A 23982-nucleotide genomic window follows, 5' to 3' on the forward strand; every position below is an offset into this window, starting at 1 on the left:
CAGGTGGTTTCCGGATGATAACTCAAGAACGCTTGGGGCTAGGATCATGAAACTTCATAGGTACATTGATCATGACTCGCAGATGACCCCTATTGATTTTGAGGTCACTAGGTCAAAGGTCAAGGTCACAGGTGAAGGTCACAGTTACTGGAAATAGGCATTATAAGGATTTAGCATGGTTCAAAAAAGGGAAACAACTACGGTTTATGCATGTTCTTTTTATTACAGATTTGCCTCCCTTTAATTCATTCAAAATCTCATTTTACAGCAGAGATTCCAAATCTGACCTGTAAATGAGACCCATATTTACTGCCAGTGCTAGGTTACCTTTTCCCATTTGATCATTCTTAAGTATTGGTATTGTAATGCTGCTACTGCTGCTGCTACTGCTACTACTACTACTACTACTACTACTACTACTACTACTACTACTACTACTACTACTACTACTACTACTTCTACTACTACTACTACTACTACTACTACTACTACTACTACTACTACTACTACTACTACTACTACTACTACGACGACGACGACGACTACTACTACTACTACTACTCCACCACTACACCACCACCACCACACCACCACCACCACTTATTCTACCATGGTCTACTATTACTACTTCTACTACTACTGCCACTACTACTACTATTTTTACTACTACTACTACTACTACTACTACTACTACTACTACTTCTACTACTACTACTACTACTACTACTACTACTACTACTATTACTACTACTACTACTACTACTACTACTACTACTACTACTACTACTACTACTACACCACCACCACCACCACCACCACCGTTCACAGTGACAAAAAACGTATTCACACAATGGCTGCTACTACAACTTTTAGCCCATATAGGGGGGCATGCATGTTTTACAAACAGCCCTTGTTGTTCCATCTAATAGCCCTGATAGGTACAATATGTTTTCCATCTTACAGTCCTGAAAGGCACAATCTGTTTTCCATCTAATAGTCCTGATAGACACAATATGTGTTCCATCTAACAGTCCGGATAGGCACAATCTGTTTTCCATCTACTGGTCCCGATAGGCACAATCTGTTTTCCATCTAATAGTCTCACAATATTTGTTTCATCTATCAGTCCTGATAGGCACAATATGTTTTCCATCTACTTGTCCTGATAGGCACAATCTGTTTTCCATCTGATAGTCCTGATAGACACAATGTTTGTTTCATCTATCAGTCCTGATAGGCACAATCTGTTTTCCATCTAATAGTCTAACAATATTTGTTTCATCTATCAGTCCTTTTAGGCACAATCAGTTTTCCATATACTTGTCCTGATAGGCACTATCTGTTTTCCATCTAATAGTCCTGATAGACACAATATTTGTTCCATCTATCAGTCCTGATAGGCACAATCTTTTTTCCTCTAATAGTCCTGATAGACACAATGTTTGCTTCATCTATCAGCAGACCTGTTAACTTCTACGGATTTGCTGTAGTTACTACCGATTATTTGGCTTAACTATGCGCTACGGATTTGTACTGAAAAACTACAGATCCATTGATCAAAATGGTCAAATGTCAGTTTTAAATCGTACTATCGCTTATTTTCGGTCTTAATGGTTAATTTATCAATCATAATCATTTTGGCGCTTGCGTAGTAAAAAACGTTGAAATTCAAGCCTCCCGGGGAACGAGTGCCAATCGAGATTGTCGAGTCGTCACCGAAGTGACTTGCGTATTGGTTTGCAAATTTAGCCGAATATATACGATTTGATGTTGCTATCCAGTATACACATCTCTCTCTCTATTGCGGAGAATAATGACGATAGTCGATGTATCGTGATTGAGCACGCCTGTTTTTACACACGTCCAAGATGGCGGCAAGCAGACGAGAAATTGCGATAAACGGCGAAAATAATAAATACCATTCAAATTAACAACGGATAATATCATATGGTCATTAGGGAATAATGTAATGCGTGTGTCAATTAACGCAACATACTACGTTTGAGATTTTAAAAAAAACAAAAAAACACATATTTATCAGAAATCTGCACAGTGAATGTGCGTCACGGAAACGGGTGTTGGAAAATTGGAGTTTAGTCTACTCACAAAGTTAAAGCATTTATTATAATAAGATGAGTATCGTTCGAAAATGGAAAGAGACAAACATGATTTGATTTATATGTTAGTGGATCTGTGTATAATCAGATTCATATGCATATTCTGCTTTATTATGTTTGTTACGCTGTACAGTTAAATGAAATATCATTGAACTGAGGTTGTCAAGTGCAAAATATTGAAAGGTAAACAAATAAAATATATTATTTTTACTCCATTTAATACATCATTAACACAACAAGAATACTAAAGGATGTTTGTCAATATTTGTTTATGTTTTCCCCTTATGATATTTAATTTAAAAAAATACTGAATTAAATTAATAGCTGCTCTTAAAGAGCTTATGATCAAATGGTGTATTTAAGAATCTATAGATTATTGCAAGTTTAATATGCATGTGGATATATATTAACTATATATTGTCTTCATTTTAAGAAGACATTGAAGCAACACTTTATAATATAAAATGCTGTCAAACATGCACTTAATTTTTTTTTTTTTTTTACTTATAATCATATGCTTAATGTCTCCAAATTTCATGGTTTCTCGCGCTATTTTTCCAATTTTATGGTTTATCGCGCTAATTTTCCCAATCCAAATGGCACAGGCTGTAACAGATCAAAGCAAAAAAATATCACTTAACAGATTTTATTATTAGCAAGTAAATTAATCAAATGCTTTATGTACCGTTAAACTGATATGCACCCAGTCATGGTGTTTTAATGCTCAAAATGATTGAAAAGTTTAAAACTACTGACAACAGCCCCAAACTACCGAGAGATGCCCTCCATACTACTAAGAAGCAATTGGTAGGGTAAACAGGTCTGTATCAGTCCTGATAGGCACACTCTGTTTTACATCTACTTGTCCTGATAGGCACAATCTGTTTTCCATCTAATAGTCCTGATAGACACAATGTTTGCTTCATCTATCAGTCCTGATAGGCACACTCTGTTTTCCATCTACTTGTCCTGATAGGCACAATCTGTTTTCCATCTAATAGTCCTGATAGACACAATGTTTGTTTCATCTATCAGTCCTGATAGGCACAATCTGTTTTCCATCTAATAGTCCTGATAGACACAATGTTTGTTTCATCTACCAGTCCTGATAGGCACAATCTGTTTTCCATCTACTTGTCCTGATAGGCACAATCTGTTTTCCATCTAATAGTCCTGATAGACACAATGTTTGTTTCATCTATCAGTCCTGATAGGCACAATCTGTTTCCCATCTAATAGTCCTGATAGACACAATGTTTGTTTCATCTATCAGTCCTGATAGGCACAATCTGTTTTCCATCTACTTGTCCTGATAGGCACAATCTGTTTTCCATCTAATAGTCCTGATAGACATGTTTCATCTATCAGTCCTGATAGGCACAATCTGTTTTCCATCTACTTGTCCTGATAGGCACAATCTGTTTCCCATCTAATAGTCCTGATAGACACAATGTTTGTTTCATCTATCAGTCCTGATAGGCACAATCTGTTTTCCATCTACTTGTCCTGATAGGCACAATCTGTTTTCCATCTAATAGTCCTGATAGACACAATATTTGTTTCATCTATCAGTCCTGATTGGCACAGTCTGTTTTCCATCTAAAAGTCCTGATAGACACAATGTTTGTTTCATCTATCAGTCCTGATAGGACTCTTCTGGTGTCCTGTTACAGGCCCTCCCAGAAGTCGCCGATCCCTAGTGACAGGTTTGAGGAGCCTACGGGTCGATACGGGGCGGTCCCGGATGAGAGAAGACGTGGCTTTCAGATCCATGGAAAGGCAAAAGGCTTGTTCAACTTCACAGCTCAAAATAACAGGTCAGCACTTAACATGGTGTCTTATCAGGACTCCAAGGGGAATACTGTAGTAGTTGTCAATAAAGATCAGGTTTTCTGTCATGCATATCGGTTGTTAAGAGGAAAAATCACTAAATCAAAATAGTTATTTCACTGTTAAAATTTTAAAAATTAACGCATTACAAATTTTCTCTGTTTCAAACCAGTTCCTGAACAAATACAGTGATTGGAACAGACCCTAAGACCAACAAATATTTTATATATTTAGGGCTTCCACGGGCCAATTCTTATACAATTTTGCATGAGAGTGACATTACACTACAATTATACTGTGGAAATATTACAGGGAACTTACATTTCGGAAGGGGGACATTCTGTACCTGATTAGAAAGGTGGATGCCAACTGGTTTGAAGGAGAGATAAATGGCTGTGTGGGCATCTTCCCTGTGAATTATGTGGAGATTTTGACTTCCATAGAGGAGGCAAACAGCGCTGCCCAGCAGTCAGAGGGGCTGGCACGAGCAAAATACAACTTCACCGCACAGACTTCTGTAGAACTCTCAATGAGAAAGGTTAATGGAGATTTTATTTTCGGAAACAAATAATTTTGTATGCCCCTTTCGAAGAAAAGGGGGAATATAGTTTTCGCACTGTCCGTCAGTCTGTCTGTCAGTCTGTCACACTTTGGTGTCCGCTCTCTAATTCAAATAGTTTTCATCCGATCTTTACCATACTTGGTCAGAAGTTGTATCTATACAATATCTAGGTCAAGTTCGAATTTGGGTCATGCCGGGTCAAAAACTATGTCACGTGGTCACTAAGTGCATTTTAAGGATTAAGTATGGTGTTTGCTCTCTAGTTGAAGTAGTTTTCATCCGATCTTCACCAAATTTGGTCAGAAGTTGTGTCTAAGTGATATCTAGGTAAAGTTAGAATATGGGTAATGATGGGTCAAAAACTAGGTCACGTGGTTACTTAGTGCATTTCAATAACTTCTATCAAAGCGTTTATTGGGGACATATGTCATCCTATGGAGACAGCTCTTGTTTTTATTTTATTATGCCCCCCTTCGAAGAGTAGGGGGTATATTGCTATGCTCATGTCGGTCGGTCGGTCCACCAGGTGGTTACCGGATGATAACTCAAGAACGCTTGGGCCTAGGATCATGAAACTTCATAGGAATATTGATCATGAATCGCAGATGACCCCTATTAATTTTGAGGTCACTAGGTCAAAGGTCAAGGTCACAGTGACCCGAAATAGTAAAATGGTTTCCGGATGATAACTCAAGAACGCTTATGCCTAGGATCATGAAACTTGATAGGTAGATTGATCAGGACTCGCAGATGACCCCTATTGATTTTCAGGTCACTAGGTCAAAGGTCAAGGTCACGGCGACCCGAAATAGTAAAATGGTTTCCGGATGATAACTCAAGAACGCTTATGCCTAGAATCATGAAACTTCATAGGTAGATTGATAATGACTGGCAGATGACCCCTATTGATTTTCAGGTCACTAGGTCAAAGGTCAAGGTCACCGTGACCCGAAATAGTAAAATGGTTTCCGGATGATAACTCAAGAACGCTTATGCCTAGAATCATGAAACTTCATAGGTAGATTGATAAGGACTGGCAGATGACCCCTATTGATTTTCAGGTCACTAGGTCAAAGGTCAAGGTCACAGGGACCCGAAATAGTAAAATGGTTTCCGGATGATAACTCAAGAACGCTTATGCCTAGGATCATGAAACTTGATAGGTAGATTGATAATGACTCGCAGATGACCCCTATTGATTTGCAGGATTTTTAGGTCACTAGGTCAAAGGTCAAGGTCACAGTGACAAAAAACATATTCACACAATGGCTGTCACTACAACGTAGAGCCCATATGGGGGGCATGCATGTTTTACAAACAGCCCTTGTTTATTTATTGTTAAGCTTGGACAATTTTTGTAAGTAAACTTAAACACTTGATAACATATCTGTTCAGCATGAATAAAATAAGTTGAAGACAACAGTGAGAAATAATCTTCTTATTTACCGTAATTACTCTATGTTTTCGGACACTCTAAGTTTTCGGACACCCTTTTTTTTTTAGCAAATATAATTATTTTTCATGACTTAATTTTCGGACACTCGAGTTTTCGTCCAAAATTAATGTCATTAAGTTTTCGGACAGTATATTTTACAGCGCTATTTTAGCGAATTTTGGTCCTGTTTTAATATCTAATAACACTTCATCATGGGGTTTTACAACCGGATGAACATCATAAAACATAGCAGGTTTATGTCTGAGGGCAACGGACCATTACATTTGCGTTATTGGGTAAATGACCTTGTTAACCGGTATTTAACAGTGGTTTCGCCCGATAGCTTAAGCGTTATGACAATGACCATGGGTAGTGCCAATTAACAGTTCAAATATCTACTGCAATTGAACTACCCCTTCTCAGTAAAATAACTGTGACAAACACTAAACGCTTCAAAGTGTGATGCACCCTATTGCAAGTTTTACAAACAATTAGACAACAACTATCGGATATAAACAAACAAAGAATCCATAGTTTGCTTTTTTATTGTGTTAATGACAGGTTCGTACTAGCGAGTATCGGTACATCACATGCTAGTCTTTTAACTCGTTGGTCAAAGTACAACCTTGTAGTAATTTTCGTTCAAATAAATTAGGCATTTAAAATTATTTAAAATGCAGTGCAAACATATATAACTGTTATTTATACTATACAGCATGGTATTTTACAAGCGTGTGCTATACCGGTAGTCGTTGATACAATTGACGCTATTTTCGTACACTTCAATTTTCGACTCTAAGTTTTCGGACACCTGTTTATTGTGAATATTTATCGTATCTAAGTTTTCGGACACGAACAAAAATAATTATTTTTAAGTGTCCGAAAACAAAGAGTAATTACGGTATACACTTCCATTAAATATTAATTCATATGAAAACCACTAAACATTTTTAAATATAAACAAACACACACTTTAAATCTATCATTTATGTTGTCAGGGTGAGGTTGTGATTTTGTTGCGTCATGTTGACGAGAACTGGTTTGAGGGTCGTGCAGGCAACAAGCAGGGTATCTTCCCTGTGGCATATGTGGACGTGGTTCGTGCCCCCTCTACCCCCCTGGTCACCCCAGCACCCTCCGTCATCACCACGCCCATGACCGGCAGAGGTAAGGCACCACGCAACCAGGGCAATTGTGCAGATATATCTGCATCACAAGTGTAGTGCAGTATAAGAAAATAGCAGGGGGTAAATCGTACGCAAGTAACTGGTGTGGCATAAGTGAGAAAATTATTATCTGGTGTTCAAAATGGCGATCAACTGCTGATTTGTATATGTTTTTGTCCAAACTTTTGAAGGTTTGTTCATTTCCCATACTTATTTGACAATATCCTGATCTACTAATATGCATTTAATCTCGGTATATATCCTGTAGATGCATTGTCAATATTAAAAAGTTATTGAAGACTTTATACGCAAGTTCCTGATTGTTTACGATTTACCTAGGTTGGCGCTAAATTAGTAGCCAAATTTCAGCGTTACATCATAACCTTATTTGCTTTACATATGAGTGAACCTAAGGCTTAGTGTGAGAGACTAACCAAGAATGAAAAACATAATAATTATTAGCATAAATGTATTGGTATCAAAAAGCATTGATATAAGTATAAATCAAACCACATTTAAATAAAATATTGTTCACCTGAAATTAAAGGCATCATTTTATTTATTTGTATTTCATTTTTATTCATTTTAAGCACCGAGTTGCACGTCAATATTTAGTTACAGCACAAGGTTGGCTGGATAATGATCAAAATCCAGCTTTCCCTTTAAGGATATGAAAACAGTAAACAAGTCTAATTAGTATTTTTAATACAGCATTAGCTTATAAATTAAAAGTGACTAAAAATAAGTTGAATCAACAACTATGAATTCTTACTTCCAAATTGAGAAAAATTAAGCAATGTTTTCATTCTATGTGATTTTGAGTCACAGAAGTTATACTTTGTTTAGAAAGCCATATTCTGTAGTACTTTTAAGGCATAGCTGTTTAACCCAGCTTTTCACCTGAAATGACCTTTACATAATGCCAGCAGACCCAAATGAATACAATCCGTTCATTCCATGGGCTGATTTTAGCATGATCCCCCGGAACATTGGCAATAACATCGCATCTTTGAAGTATAGGGTGGAACTCTAATCAGTTCAGGGAAATGCGGACCACTCTCTGCTTGTTCATTTTGGCCCAGTCAAATTACGCTTTACCCGTAAACTCCATCCCCAAGAATTTCAGTGTCAGTAAATGGTCGGGAAGACAAAGTCAAATAACATAAGTTTTTGGGACAGCCATGAATTTGTTTTAAATTGTTAGACAATAGTGTCCATGATATAAGGGATATTGTTTATTTATCTAGCCACACATGTATGATGTACACAGTCAGTGTGTCTGAAAATCTTTCCTGCAAGCCAGAATAGGCTACTGACATTTGCCAGTTTGCTATAAATAGCACAGTGTGACTGGAATTTTATATTGAAAAGTATGTTTCATTTACACAAGCAATGAGATTTGTAAAGACCCACATGCGAAAATGGGACTTATGCAATTCACTGCCAACATTATGCTCCAGTTCAGCCTGCGCATCCGCGCAGTCTTGTCAGGATATGCATACTGAGGAGATACCGTGAAACATTGCATGCTCTTTTATAGTAGGAAGCGTAGCCCCTGACAAGACTGCTTAAGTATGCAGGCTGGGCTTGAGCTACGCTGGAGGCATATGCCATAAGACCATTGTTTGCATGATGTGGATGTGACAGTGTTATTTATATGTTTGGACAGAAAACTGTGTCTTAATCAAATATTAAATATTTTAATGACGAAGAAATACATTCATAATAAGCCATGTTAGGAAACATATTATGAGATCACATGTGGTAAAATTTGTATCTAAGAACACTATTATGTAGTTTTATGTACATGCACTTCATGACAAACATTTCATGCAGTTGATATGCGACTTTTAAGTATAAAAAAAGGACACAACAATTTAATTTCATTTACTTATTTAATAACTAAAAAAAGTAAATTGTCTTCCTTTATTTCAAAGTCAGGATATACAATGAATTTCTTTTTTATGCCTCCGGTAAGGTGGCATATAGCAGTTAAACTGTCCATCAGTCCGTCTGTCTGTCTGTCAGTCTGTGCGTCTGTCCAAAAACTTAAACATTTCCCATAACTTTTGCAATATTGTGGATAGCATCTTGCTATTTGGCATGCATGTGTATCTCATGGAGCTGCACATTTTGAGTGGTGAAAGGTCAAGGTCAGGGTCATCCTTCAAGGTCAAAGGTCAAATATATGGCTTCAACGCGGAGCAGTAGGGGGCATTGTGTTTCTGACAAACACATCTCTTGTTTAAAGATATATCTTGTTCTTACTTTACAAAATATAAGTAAATATTTTAAGTTAGTGTTAGTTTGAGATGTAAGAAGTGTTGCTTTGTGGTCATGCTTATTGTCAGTTACTTTATGTTTTTTGAAATTCTGACTTAAAACTAGACTTGTTTTGTCATTTAAGTACAAAACACAGTTTTGATTGTTTGCAATATGACTTTACTTTAACAACCAACCATTTAACTTGTTACTACACTAGAAGCCTTTTTCAGGACTCAAATGTATCTTAATAAAACTTAATAATAATTTTTATCTTGACAATGTCTAGGACAAGGTCCAAAGTGGGTCTTTTGTCTTCAAAAACTAGGTCACTACATCAATTAAAAAAAAATTGTTACCACTCAAGGAAATCATTTATGACTCAATCTTGATGAAACATTGTCAGAATAATTATCTTGATAATATCTGAAATTAATTGAAATCTTACTCCCATTATTCCCAAAGCTAGGTAACCAGGTCAAATATAACAAAAACATTTTTCTCACCACATTTATTGTTGTCAGAATGTTTAACTTAACAATATCTATTAAGATTTGAATCTAGCTCATGTGTGTTCAGAAACTAGGTCATCTTAGACAAACATTTTTACCAATCTATATGCCAAATTTAGGATAAAGTCTTGGTGAAACTTGGTCAGTATGTTTATCTCAACAATATTTAGGCAAAGTACGAATCTGGGTCATGTGTGATCAGAAACTCGGTGAAATCTTTAAAAAAAATTACCACAGTCTGGGAAACATTTATTAAGCAAGCTAGAATGTTTGTCTTAACAATATTTAAGCAATATTTGAATCTGGGTCAGATACATCTAAAAACTCGGCAATTGTAAAAAAAAGTTACCTTTTTAGGGCCACATTTATGACTCACTCGTGATTGAACTTGAGGAATGTTCACTTTGACAATATGAAGGCCATGTTTTAATCTGGCTCATGTGGGGTCAAAAAGTAGATCACCTGATCAAGTTTTCATGAATAGGTGTCCCTGAACATAAGTGAGCATGTAAGGGCGATCATGTTTTCAATAATACGAACAATATTATAATTATTTCAACTGTCAATCCATATTTTTTTAATAATGATTTTAAAAGAAAAACTACAAGTTGTATTTAACATATTGCAACACATTATTTAAATGGGTATGGCCAACTGTTTTAGGCACTTGCTGTCAGCTCTGGTACCTTAAGACTTCTTAGGAGTTGCTATAAAATCATGTAACAATACATAATAAAAATGTACAAAACCAAAGAATGTTAACAGGAAATATTTGTCATTGACAGGCACACCTGAGATGTTGTCGCCCCTTAGTTACGACGGAGCGCCCACTCCTCCGCCCCAGCCCTCCCCTGGAGCCTTCAGGTCGCCCCCCCAGGATCAGCCCATTCTTTCGGGCAGTCTTTTGGGCAACCACAAGCAACAAGTATTCAGTCAGCAGGCCACTTCACCACAGAAAGCAGAGGATCAGTTTGGACCGAGCAGCCACCATGATCACGCACCCCAGAGGCAGCACAACACTGCCCCTCCTCATAGACATCATAATGGCAGTCAGAGTCAGTCAAGGCAAGTGAATGGAGGATATTCTACATTGCCAACACAAAGCAAACGTTACGAAGGCTTTCAGAGCCAGCAACACTTCAGAAAAGACAATGTTCCTGCCATGCAAATTACAGCCAAGTCTGTGTCAAGTCCTAATGTGAGGGCGCAAGACCACTGCAGGAACAATAACCAGGAGGAGGACCTTGCCTTGGCCAGGTAGGTTTGCTCGCCACACACACTGACAGTTGGATTGTTGTACAAACTTTTGTACTGGTTCATAACAATTAATTGATAATGTAATTTCCAGCTTTTACAAGGGCAGGCTAATATGTGGAGGTGTAAGGTTTAAGATTCTTGTCATGATTAACTAATTTTATATTATATTTTCTATTTGTTAATTACTTATTTTGATAATGAATGCATGTCATTATAATTTTTAATGTATTTAAAGCTCAACAGGGGGCTCATGCTGAGCTTTATTGATTGTATTTTGTCATTTTTTTGGCGTGGATTGCCCATTGTCTGTCGTCAACATTTACCTTGTTACCACTGTAGAAGCCACATTTTTTTTGTTGAAGCCTCATGAAACTGGGTCGGAACATTTGTCCCTATTATATCTAAGCTGAGTTTGAAAATGTGTCACCACGAAGTAAAAACCCAGATCAAATTAAAGAAAAAAAGCTTGTTTAAGCTCTAGAAGTCAAATTTATATTGGAATCATCATAAAACTTAATCAGAACATTTGTTCTAATGAAGTCTTATCTGAGTTTGAACAAAATTTCATGGCAAGACCTGGTCCCGAGGGGGTTGGGCGGTTTTCCTTTTATGACTTTGTTGAAGCCTTGGGAACACTCTAGAAGTCACAACTTCATGAATGTTTGTCCCATTTGTCCCAATGATAACATGGCCTTGTTTGAAACTGGATGATGTAAGATCAAAAACTAGGTCACTTGGTCAAATGAAAGAAAAAAAACTTGTTTACACTCTAGAAGTCTCATTTTAAGTCCAATATCTTTGATACTTGGTCAAGACATTTGTTCTAATGATTGCTCTGCCAAATTAAACAAGTTTGGGTTGTCTTAAAACATGGCTGCCATGTCCGGGGCAGTTTTCCTTACATGGTTATGGTGAAATCTTGTTAACACTCTAGAAGTCTATTTTTTAGCTCAATTTTAATGGAACTTGATCAGGACATTTGTCCTAATGATATATCGGGTGATCAAATAGGTGTCAATATTTTAAAAGCTAAATAGTGTCGCCACAGACCATGGTGTTATTTAAATAACATGGCATTGGCTATATGCAAGCTGGTGTGGATCTTGGAATGTAGTTTATACTATGATTGGTCAATTTAGTTTTATCAGATTGGCGTTACTACAGCTGTCTCAAATATGGACAAGTTTATGGTTACGACACTTCTCTATGTATAGGTCTTTCCCTGAAAGACATGTTTGCTATGTAATGCATACTATAGAATTGATGTTACACTTTACAAAGATGATTGCATATATACCCTAAAGTCACTATGCTACTGCCAACCCTTTACTTGGCTGCATAAGGCATCACAAATGTTTGCAATTCAACTTTGTACTAGTGCTGGTTACTTACTTTGTGATGGTATAAGACTTTCACACAGGACCCCTTGGATACCAGTATGTAGATCTGAAAACTGTCCATAGCAATAGAAGTGTTTAACACTTTCATGTTGTTATGCTTGAAACAGAAAGTAAAAGTCATGGTCACATTTTGTGTTGAAATTGAAAATACTTTTACATAGTAACCCATAATGCTTTCTGTAAAGTTCATAGGTCAGTATGACCCAGTGTGTACACAATCATGCTTGATCATAGGTCAGTATGACCCAGTGTGTACACAATCATGCTTGATCTGATACTTTGCTGTTCAAGTGTAAAGTTCATAGGTCAGTATGACCCAGTGTGTACACAATCATGCTTGATCTGATACTTTTCTGTTCAAGTGTAAAGTTCATAGGTCAGTATGACCCAGTGTGTACACAATCATGCTTGATCTGATACTTTGCTGTTCAAGTGTAAAGTTCATAGGTCAGTATGACCCAGTGTGTACACAATCATGCTTGATCTGATACTTTGCTGTTCAAGTGTAAAGTTCATAGGTCAGTATGACCCAGTGTGTACACAATCATGCTTGATCTGATACTTTTCTGTTCAAGTGTAATTTAAGAAAATAAAATGCAAATTCAGATTTTGTGATGTTTTGAAGAACTAAAATAAACACAATCATGTAATTAAACTGTGAAGTTACTACACAACATTTATGTTTTAGATATATCTTGTATTCTGTGCTAAGTTTCATAAAGAATTATGTTTATACCCCCATTACCATTGGTAATGGGGGCTATATAGGAGTCACTTTTTGTCTTTGGCTGTCGGTCTGTTTGTCCCAAAAATTTCATCTGATCTTCACCAAACTTGGTCAGAAGTTGTATCTAGATGATGTCTAGGTCAAGTTTGAATATGGGTCATGCCGGGTCAAAAACAAGGTCACAGGGTCACTTATTGCGTTTTAAACGGAAAGTTTGTCCAGACCATAACTATGTCATTTATCGTTAGATTTTAAAATGACTTGGTACATTTGTTCATTATCATGGGACAGTGTGTCGTGCGAAAGAAGTACGTCGCTATCTCCAAGGTCAAGGTCACTCTTGGAGTTGCCCATAAATGAGCTTGTCCGGGCCATAACTTTGTCATTTATTGTGAGACGTTAAAATCATTTGGCACCTTTGTTCACCATCATTGGACGGTGTGTCATGCAAAAGAATTATGTCGATATCTCTAAGGTCAAGGCCACACTTTGAGTTCAAAGGTCAAAAATGGCAATAAATGAACTTGTCCGTGCCAAAATTTGTCATTTATTGTGAGATTTTAAAATTACTCGGTACATTTGTTCACAATCATTGGACAGTGTGTCATGCAAAAGAATAACATCAATATCTCCAAGGTCAAGGTCACACTTGGAGTTCAAAAGTAAAAAATGGCCATAAATGAGCTTGTCCGGGCCATAACTATGTCATTCATTGTGAGATTTTTAAATGACTGTTCATTAATTTTGTTCACAGATATTGTACGGCGTGTCATGCAAAAGAATTCATGAGTTCAAAAGGTCAAAATGGCCATAAATGATAATGGCATGATAATTCTTAAAAATCACCATACATTAGCTTCCCTTGTTTTGTGAAGACAGCATGCAAAATTGTCTGTGTCAATGCAGCATGTGGGGGTATATGTCATGTGTGACAAAGTTCTAATTTTACATATGGCATTTAATGTTAATGGCATTGCAGATAAGAATTTAGTATTCTAACCAGAGTGGTTTGTTTGAAAAGAAATTCAAAATACAACTACAATAAAATTGTAAAGTTAATAATTAAAAAAATGAAATAAAATTGAAATAACATTTTGACCAGAAAACTGCTCTGTAGGCTAACACAGTTGGTAGAGCTTATGGGTCGGTATGCTGACTATGGGCATGTGACTTCGATACCGCGATATACAAATGAAGTACTTACTGCTATATTTAAAATCAAAGCGCTGAAGGCACTGAAGATGTTCGCTATTGCATAATTCAACACGCAATTCATTTTTGAAAATCAATCGCAAGTTTGAAATGAACACACGCCATTCAACTTTATAAAGTGTGTGTCATAGCGCACGGTCGAGTTTTGTGTGCACTTTTTATCCTCCTTATTATTTCATAGAAATAACTAAGACAAAATAAAAACAACATGCTTTTTGGAAGTTCTGAAAGCATAGAAAGTATGATGAAAATGGTAATGATAACTTAATATAAAGAAAATTTGCAGTCACCATATTAAAGGAATATTTTTTTCTTATATCAAATGACTATCTCACCAAGAATATAAATTCATAATGAAAGTTCCGTGTACAAAACTTTTGATTTTTGACACCATATACAAATTCAAAATATACAACAATCTTCGTATCTTGTATATGGAGGAATAAAAGTATATAAACATTGCTGTTTATGCTTTACTTATTACCCGAGCAGTTCACACGGTGTCAACAACGCTAACATAAACATAGGTATAGAGCACTCATGCGCTTTTAGGCGTAGCTGTTTCAGTTTTCATCTTAGTGACTTTTACATAACGCCAACAGACACGCATGAATATTTTCGAATATTTAATAAGCTGATTCGAGATACAACCTCTGAATTTTTGCTATATCACTGCGTATGTGCTCAATTCAAAGGATGTAGCACTGTTCAGTGTAAGGAATTCCGGACTACTCTCTGTATGCTCAAACGACACAAATTGTGGCCCTGTTACAATTACGCGTTACAATCCATCTCGCAGAATTTCACTTTCGCCTCCAAGATGAGAAAACAATCATTAGCGAAATAGTATAGTGTCACGATTAAGAGAAAATCGTTTAATTATCATACCACAATGTTTGCCGTACTTGGTCAGCACGTCTGGAAATCATTCCTTAATGTGTGGATAGGCTGCCATTATTAACAAGTTTGCTATTTTCAATTCAATTTTGTATCAAAAAGCATTGTTCTTAAATGTGGCATTTTCAATTCGCAATGAGATTTGTAATGACCCTCTTCATGTGAAAATGGGTCTTATTCCATATGCGCCCATCATATAAATAGCCCACTCAGCTATCACTCCTTCTGGTAAGGAGAAAAATAACATATTGAGTGATTTTAAAGCGAACAGCATCGCCTATGGCCTGACTGCGCAAAAGCACATTTTGGGTTTAGCAAACGCTTGCCGAAACGCATAAGACCCATTTTCGCATGACGGCGCTATTGACGTGTGATTTAAATGTGTCGAAAGAAAACTGCGTTTAAATCAAATATAAACATACGATATATTTCGATAGTGAAGAAAGATACTCATAACAAGGCATATGAGGACACATATGAAGTGCTCTCCCGTAGTATATTTTTTATTTTACTCACACTAATGTGTGGTTTGACAATGCTAACACACATTTCATGCGGTGAATATGCAGCTTACAAGTGAAAAACACAACACAATAGTTAAACTTTTGTTTAATTGTATTTAATTATTTAGAAAAGTAAATTGCTAATTTTATTTCAAAGTCAGCGTATACGCCGACTACATTTTTAAAAGACATTTATTGTTATAAATATATTTAATATAATATATTAGGTTGTTTTCGGTTTTAGCGATTAAAAAGCATTTTCGAGGTTGCCTATAGTATGCCTGTAGTAATTCATGAACTCATATCCAACTGTCTATGTATTGAGAACTGTGAATATAAACAAGCTTAACCTTCTACTTACCTTCTGCTATTGCATTCGTATTATTATTATAAATTGTTCGTTATATTCAGGTTTAGCAATTATGAAACTTTTTTTTGTCTATCGTATCGCTGAAGTTATTGTTGAACTTATGTTCAACGTTTTATAAATTGAGAATATAAACAAAGACCTATAGATAATATGGGTCTTTGATATAAATAAGCGTCAACTTTTTCCCGAATCTCTCATTTTACGACCTGTACTACGTCATTGAGTTGTATGCGAGAGCGTAACCTATTGCGTTGTTATAACCCGTAAACTTTCCTTTGTTTATCGACAGACGCATCTATTAATAGCTTCATATATCATGAATGCCAAAACAACCGGGAAAAAGAACCACGTGACCAAATAGGACGCAAAACGCAAATACCATGCGACTACGACTTTTATTATGTAAGAAAGCTCCGCAATTCCTTTGAAGTCGGAGCCTTGTGATTGCTATTTCTTAAATAATTGACCTCTAACTGATGTAAGCAAAGGAAACGCAGCACCTATAGGTCCCTGCTTCTATGTGCGAAGGCAGATTGAATTTTACTAATGTATGGTTTGCCTATTATAACACACATTATAATGCGGTAAATATGCGACTAACAAGTAAAAAACACTATAATTAAACTTTTGTTTTGAATTAAGTTATTTAGAAAACAAAATTCCAAACCTTATTTCAAAACAGCAAGACTACATTTTTTAGAGAATATTATTGTTATATTTAAATGTTTTTTTAAGTTTCAGCGATAATGAAACATTTTTTTATGTTGTCTATCGTATCCCTGTAATAATTGTTGAACTCGTGGTCAACGTATTATTAATTAAGACCTGTGAATATAAACAAGCGTAACCTTATACTACTGCGTTATTCTCACACGGACTCCCCTTTGTTTATCGCCAGCCTCAGATTTATGAATGAGCTGAGCGAAAATACTACGTCACGCACACGCAGCAGAAAGTGGACTATTTTAATCATTCAAAAACAATCTCCTCCGCGACACGTACAATACGATCATTGTTTATTGATTCTTTTCTATAAAACACCGTTCGAAAATATTGAATGTAACACGATATTAATATAATGTTGCCATTTGTGAATACACATAATTGGAGAACTCAAACCTCTTGCATAAATTATACAACTCTTTCTTGCGCAGATACGCAAGCGGGTATTGGGTTAATCATACCTAGTCGTATCGACCTGAATTTCACACTAAGCACTTTAGACGGGCGCTAAAGCGCCCATCTAAAAAGTTCTCAAACTTGTTTTATGAAACATGGTATGTGGACAGAGGGGGACAGGGAATATGCCCATTACCTCAGTTATTTTGCCAGAAAAAATGTGGTTGCTAGGGTAATAGATAATATGTACCTCAATTTCTCTAAATTTTCAGACTTTTAAAAATATTTTTTTTAAATTGTTGCAAAAATGTAGATATGAAAGTTAAAAAAAATACGGGTGTCCAAAAATTTAGAGACAAACTTAAAAGATTGCATTGACGATCCGATGCGGGTTTACAATATGTAAAATGTATTAACGACTAATATCATGTGCTTGTTAAATACCATGCTGTATAGTTCAATTTACTTTTACATGTATTTGCATTTTATTAAAAATTATTTCTCAAGCTCTTTTGTACAGAAAGTTACACCGACAATCTTTTATTGACCAACTGGTTCAAAGATGAGCTTTTTATTTACCAATACTAGTATTATAATTAACCTGCAATTAATGCACTTTAATAAAAATCTGCAAACTATGAGTTCTTTGTTTGTTCTTCAGCTGTAGTCCAACACCTTCAATTGTTTGTATAGTAAAAGGGGTGCATTGCATTCTAAAGCGTTTATTATTATGCCCCCCTTCGAAGAAGAGGGGGTATATTGCTTTGCACATGTCGGTCGGTCTGTCGGTCGGTCCGTCCACCAGGTGGTTTCCGGATGATAACTCAAGAACGCTTGGGCCTAGGATCATGAAACTTCGTAGGTAGATTGATAATGGCTGGCAGATGACCCCTATTGATTGTCGGGTCACTAGGTCAAAGGTCAAGGTCACAGTGACCCGAAATAGTAAAATGGTTTCCGGATGATAACTCAAGAACGCTTATGCCTAGGATCATGAAACTTTATAGGTATATTGATCATGACTCGCAGTTGACCCCTATTGATTTTCAGGTCACTAGGTCAAAGGTCAAGGTCACGGTGACCCGAAATAGTAAAATGGTTTCCGGATGATAACTCAAGAACACTTATGACTAGGATCATGAAACTTCATAGGTACATCGATCATGACTGGCAGATGACCCCTATTCAGGTCACTAGGTCAAAGGTCAAGGTCACAGTGACAAAAACATACACAATGGCAGTCACTACAACGGAGAGCCCATATGGGGGGCATGCATGTTTTACAAACAGCCCTTGTTTGTCACAGTTATCTCTCGGGATTAAACCATTTTTTATTACCCATATACATGGTTATTTACCCAGTTACGCAATTGATATAGTCCATTGCCCTAGGGCATTCACCTGCTAAGGTTTTATGACCTTAATCCAGTCATAAAAACGGATAATGGAAGTGACACAGAAAAGCAAAAACTGGGAAGAAGTCAGGTCTGATAAAAAAAAAAAGCGCTGTAACATTTACAGTCCATAAATTTAGAGTAATAAATTATTGACGAAATCAGAAAAATTTCCGAAAAAAAATCCAACAAATTGAGTCATTAAAAAAAATTATTTTAGCCAAAAATGGGGAATATGCATGTTAGTCAGCCCGTCGGTTTGTCTGTCCATCAAAAAAATCTAGATCCTGTGTTAACTGAAAAAGTGCTTAAGCTAGATTGATGAAACTAAGTATATGGATAGAGGTTCATCTTGGCCATATGCATATAATTTCAGTTTTTTGTAAGGCAAAAAGAAAATGTGTTTTTTATGGTCACAGAATTTAGTGAAATCTTAAATCTGGATTCTGTGAACTCAAAGCTATGTTGATGAAACTTATTTAAGTTGGTATAAGGCAAATGCATATTATATATTTTTTTAGTTGGACCAACATTTTGTGTTGTTACAGAATTAAATTAAAACTAAAATCTGCATTCTTCAATAACTAAAAAGAACTTAAGCTAGGTTAAGAAAACTTCTGGAGATTTTGTCCTTACTCCAACAACATAAACCCGGTAGGCTATAACCTCCCATGTTTTGTCTGTGACAAAACTCTTATAAATTCTTGTTTGTAAATTCTGTGAATCAGTTATTCCATTCTGTGTTGAAGTTGCATAAATTCATTCTGAATGTTGGATGGTGCAGCAATATATTACTCCATTCTGTATGTTAGGTTTGCAACAATCTGTTACACGTTCTGAATGTTGCATCAGTCTGTTACTCCATTTTGTACATTTGGTATTGCAGCATTCAGTTATTCTGTGTTGGGTGTTATAACTATCTGTTACTTATTCATGATGCTGCTGGATGTTTTAACAATGATCTGTTACTTCATTATACACATATAATGTTGGGAGTTGCAGATATCTGTTACTCCATTCTGTGTGTTTGGTGTTGCAGATATCTGTTACTCCATTCTGTGTGTTTGGTGTTGCAGATATCTGTTACTCCATTCTGTGTGTTTGGTGTTGCAGATATCTGTTACTCCATTCTGTGTGTTTGATGTTAAGTCATTTCTGTGCTTGATTGCAGCTATCGTGCCATCTATGCGTACAAGCCCCAGAATGAGGATGAGCTGGAGCTGTGGGAGAATGATGAGGTGTATGTGATGGAGCGCTGCGATGACGGCTGGTATGTCGGAACATCCGGCCGCACGGGCATGTTTGGCACTTTCCCTGGCAACTACGTCATCCGCACACAGTAGCTAAACCAAAGCCCAGTTCATATGGTATAGTTCATTACCTACTTATGTTACTTGTCATTTTAAGATAGCTGGTGGAGAATCTTGTTTAAATTAATTTAAATAAAATTAATGCATTAAATATTTGTTGAACCCAATTGCAAAAGCTGTATAAAGCAGTCACAATAGTCAAGTGTACATGTGTGCATACCTCAGAGCTTTTTGTATACTGTAACTTTGTCAGTGATCATTCAATTTTAAAATAATTTACCACAAATGACCAATATCATAAGACTCCCTATGTCAAAGGTCTAGATAACACTAGGTCAAAGGTCAAATAAGGCCTTAAAACAGATTGTCCAAATTGTAACTTCATCACTCATCATGCAATTTGTAAAATAACTTACCTGAAATGTTCAAGGTCATGATAGAAATCAAAGGTTAAACCAATGCTGCTTTTTATGCCCCCCTTCGAAGAAGAGGGGGTATATTGCTTTGCACATGTCGGTCGGTCGGTCCGTCCACCAGGTGGTTTCCGGATGATAACTCAAGAGCGCTTGGGCCTAGGATCATGAAACTTCATAGGTACATTGATCATGACTCGCAGATGACCCCTGTTGATTTTGAGGTCACTAGGTCAAAGGTCAAGGTCACGGTGAACCAAAATAGTAAAATGGTTTCCGGATGATAACTCAAGAACGCTTAGGCCTAGGATCATGAAACTTGATAGGTAGATTGATCATGACTCGCAGATGACCCCTATTGATTTTCAAGTCACTAGGTCAAAGGTCAAGGTCACAGTGACCCAAAATAGTAAAATGGTTTCCGGATGATGACGCAAGAACGCTTAGGTCTAGGATCATGAAACTTGATAGGTAGATTGATCATGACCCGCAGATGACCCCTATTGATTTTCAGGTCACTAGGTCAAAGGTCAAGGTTACAGTGACCGGAAATACTAAAATGGTTTCCGGATGATAACTCAAGAACGCTTATGCCTAGGATCATGAAACTTCGTAGGTAGATTGATAATGGCTGGCAAATAACCCCTAATGATTTTCAGGTCACTAGGTCAAAGGTCAAGGTCACGGTGACTCGAAATAATAAAAAAGTTTCCGGATGATAACTCAAGAACGCTTATGCCTAGGATCATGAAACTTCATAGGTACATTGATCATGACTCGCAGATGACCCCTATTGATTTTCATGTCACTAGGTCAAAGGTTAAGGTCACAGTGACAAAAAACATATTCACACAATGGCTGTCACTACAACGGAGAGCCCATATGGGGGGCATGCATGTTTTACAAACAGCCCTTGTTATATAATTAAATAATTATTCACAGTGTGCTAGACATGTCACAGACAGGCATCTTTATAGTATATACAGTACAGTCCACGCGTTTTCCCCAAAAAACTTGCTCCCTCCGCGGGGCTTTTGTCTGCAAGCGAGTGCTTCTGCGGCGGGGAAGGCGAGGTGTACTCGCTTAAATCTTCGGCATTCAGCCGAGTTAGCTTATACCCGCGGCGTGTATTAATTTAGCCTAGTCGGTAACTGCAGACAATTTCCGTTCTTATCAGGACACCGCCGCACAACACCGCGGTACCAGTGTGCTACTGTGCATGCCAAAAAATAAAAATATTGTAATTAAAAATTGTTTAAATACTGTGGCTAAACCGAATGGTAGGGATAACTGTATACACACCGCTTTTCTAATGTTCACATTTATCCGATAATCCAATATAATTACAACATCACTTACGAAAAATTAATCTTAAACATTTATGACGATAAAAAAAAAGAATTTCATAAACACAACCACATGCCTACGCCATTTTTATGCCCACAGAACATAGGTTCTGGGGGCATATTAAAATCGCACCGTCGGTTAGTAAGTCAGTCAGTTAGTCAGTTAGTTAGTCCGTCCGGATTAGTTTCCGCTCAATAAGTCAAGCAATTGTCATCAGATCTTCACCAAACTTCATGACAATGTGTAAGGCAATAACATCTAGGTCAAGTTCGATAATCAGCCAAATTGATCCAGACACTCTTGAGTTACCGCCCATGAATCATCGTAAAATTTGTTTTTTTCTTGTTTCTGCTCAATAACTCGATCAATTGTCATCAGATCTTCACCAAACTTCATGAAAATGTGTAAGGCAATAACATCTAGGTCAAGTTTGGTAATTAGCCAAATTGACTTAGGCACTCCTGAGTTACGGCCCTTGAATCATCGTAAAATTGGTCTTTTTCTCGTTTCCGCTCAATAACTCGAGCAAATGTCATAGGATCTCCGCCACACTTCATGAAAATGTGTAAGGTCATAAGATCTAGGTCAAGTTTGATAATCAGCCAAATTGACTAAGACACTCCTGAGTTACAGCCCTTGAATCATCAAAAAATTGAGTTTTTTTCCTTGTGTTACCAAGTTGTGCATGTTAAATTGTTATTGTCCTATATCAAAACTTAACTTTTTTTGTGATCCCGGTAGGGTGGCATATAGCAGTCGCACTGTCCGTCTGTCCGTCCGTCCGTCTGTCAGTCCGTCGCACTTTTGCGTTTAGGTTTCGAAAAATGCTCATAACTTCTATGTCGCTTAAGATGTAACCTTCATATTTGGTATGCATGTGTATATGGACAAGGCCTTTCCATACGCACACAAATTTTGACCCCTTTGACCTTGAACTTAGGGTCCGCATTTAGGTTTCGAAATCTGTGTTTAGGTTGCGAAAAAGCGTTTTTTAGGGGCATATGTCTTCCGATGGAGACAGCTCTTGTTCAGAAGTGTAAAGAGTACAGTGCATTATGGGACACAGCTTTCATTGGACGAGTGAATTTAAATTTAGATTGAATGCAATATGATCATGTACAAAAAAATATTTTATTGTGTCATACGCAGTATGTAAAAAAACGTGCTTCCCGGGGACTTTTTGATAACGGGTAAAAATTAAAGTGAATATCTGTTAAAAGTTACACTGCGTTTGCATGTAAATAAATCGTCTGAATTATTTCATTTATTTTTCTTACACGTACTGCTCTGATAGGGAATACATGTAATAAACACTGACTCACGAGTTTTTCACACCTTTATTGACATTACACAGCAGATTAACACCAATTAGCTGTCGAAGGTTGTTTAACCTCTAAGCGTTTAAAATCGGTTAAACGGATGGATAAAGCAATGAAGCTGTGATCGTCCCCATCTTTGTACCGGATTGCCGAATTTCGAATTTCCAGTTTGCCAAGTCATTTTTTGCCGATTCCTAATGGACCGAATATTTATTATTTCGGTTATTTACAATGTATCCTTGTTTGCCGAATGCATATATATGTGCTTGTAATAAATGTAATTTTATTTGAAAATCAGGAAGTCAAACAAAGTTAAATTGATCGTTATCTCGTTAAACACTTAGTTTCCTCCTCGTTGCCCAACGCCGAGGGTCGCCGCGTCGGCTTATCAATTTGCCAATCGTTAACCTTGGAGTCCCCAATCATGCAAACTCCTTCTCTCTCCATAAGCGTGCCTGCGGAGTAGCGAGGGAAATTGGGGAAAACGCGTGGACTGTACTGTATGTAGATATGAATCTGTAACTAGTTCAAATGTGGTGTCTTATCAATATTAATCATATTGAAACCATTTAATTTTAAATTAATCAATCACATTAACAATATTTTGATTTTAAGATATTTTCTTGTTTTAAGGAGAAATGAGAAAATATGGTCATTACAAATATAATCTAAGTGTATTTGTATGGAAATTTCAGATTTAAAAAAATAAGATCATAAATCCATAAAATTGTTTTCAGTATCAACTCAGTGACAATAAAAGCTTAAATGTATAATGGACACACATTTAAGAATGTTTTCAGCAAATGTAATTATTCCCTTTGGAGCTTTGT

At 36.6% G+C, this 23982-nt stretch overlaps 1 protein-coding gene across 21 annotated transcripts in view; it reads left to right on the top strand.

Annotated features, from left to right (window-relative positions):
* The window catches only part of LOC127847484 (sorbin and SH3 domain-containing protein 1-like), a 379963-nt gene extending 359833 nt beyond the window's left edge, over positions 1-20130 (top strand). For all 21 annotated transcript variants that reach the window (XM_052379427.1, XM_052379439.1, XM_052379429.1 and 18 more), the window contains 5 exons: positions 3791-3934; positions 4260-4485; positions 6943-7111; positions 10670-11141; positions 19935-20130. In XM_052379427.1, the coding sequence (XP_052235387.1) occupies positions 3791-3934; positions 4260-4485; positions 6943-7111; positions 10670-11141; positions 19935-20106 (1183 nt within the window). In that variant the 3' untranslated portion in view covers positions 20107-20130. The remainder of the gene's footprint in view (positions 1-3790; positions 3935-4259; positions 4486-6942; positions 7112-10669; positions 11142-19934) is intronic.
* The last annotated feature ends 3852 nt before the right edge of the window (positions 20131-23982 follow it).

This window comes from Dreissena polymorpha, chromosome 10 (assembly GCF_020536995.1).
Source record: "Dreissena polymorpha isolate Duluth1 chromosome 10, UMN_Dpol_1.0, whole genome shotgun sequence".
In the NCBI taxonomy this organism is placed as follows: domain Eukaryota; kingdom Metazoa; phylum Mollusca; class Bivalvia; order Myida; family Dreissenidae; genus Dreissena; species Dreissena polymorpha.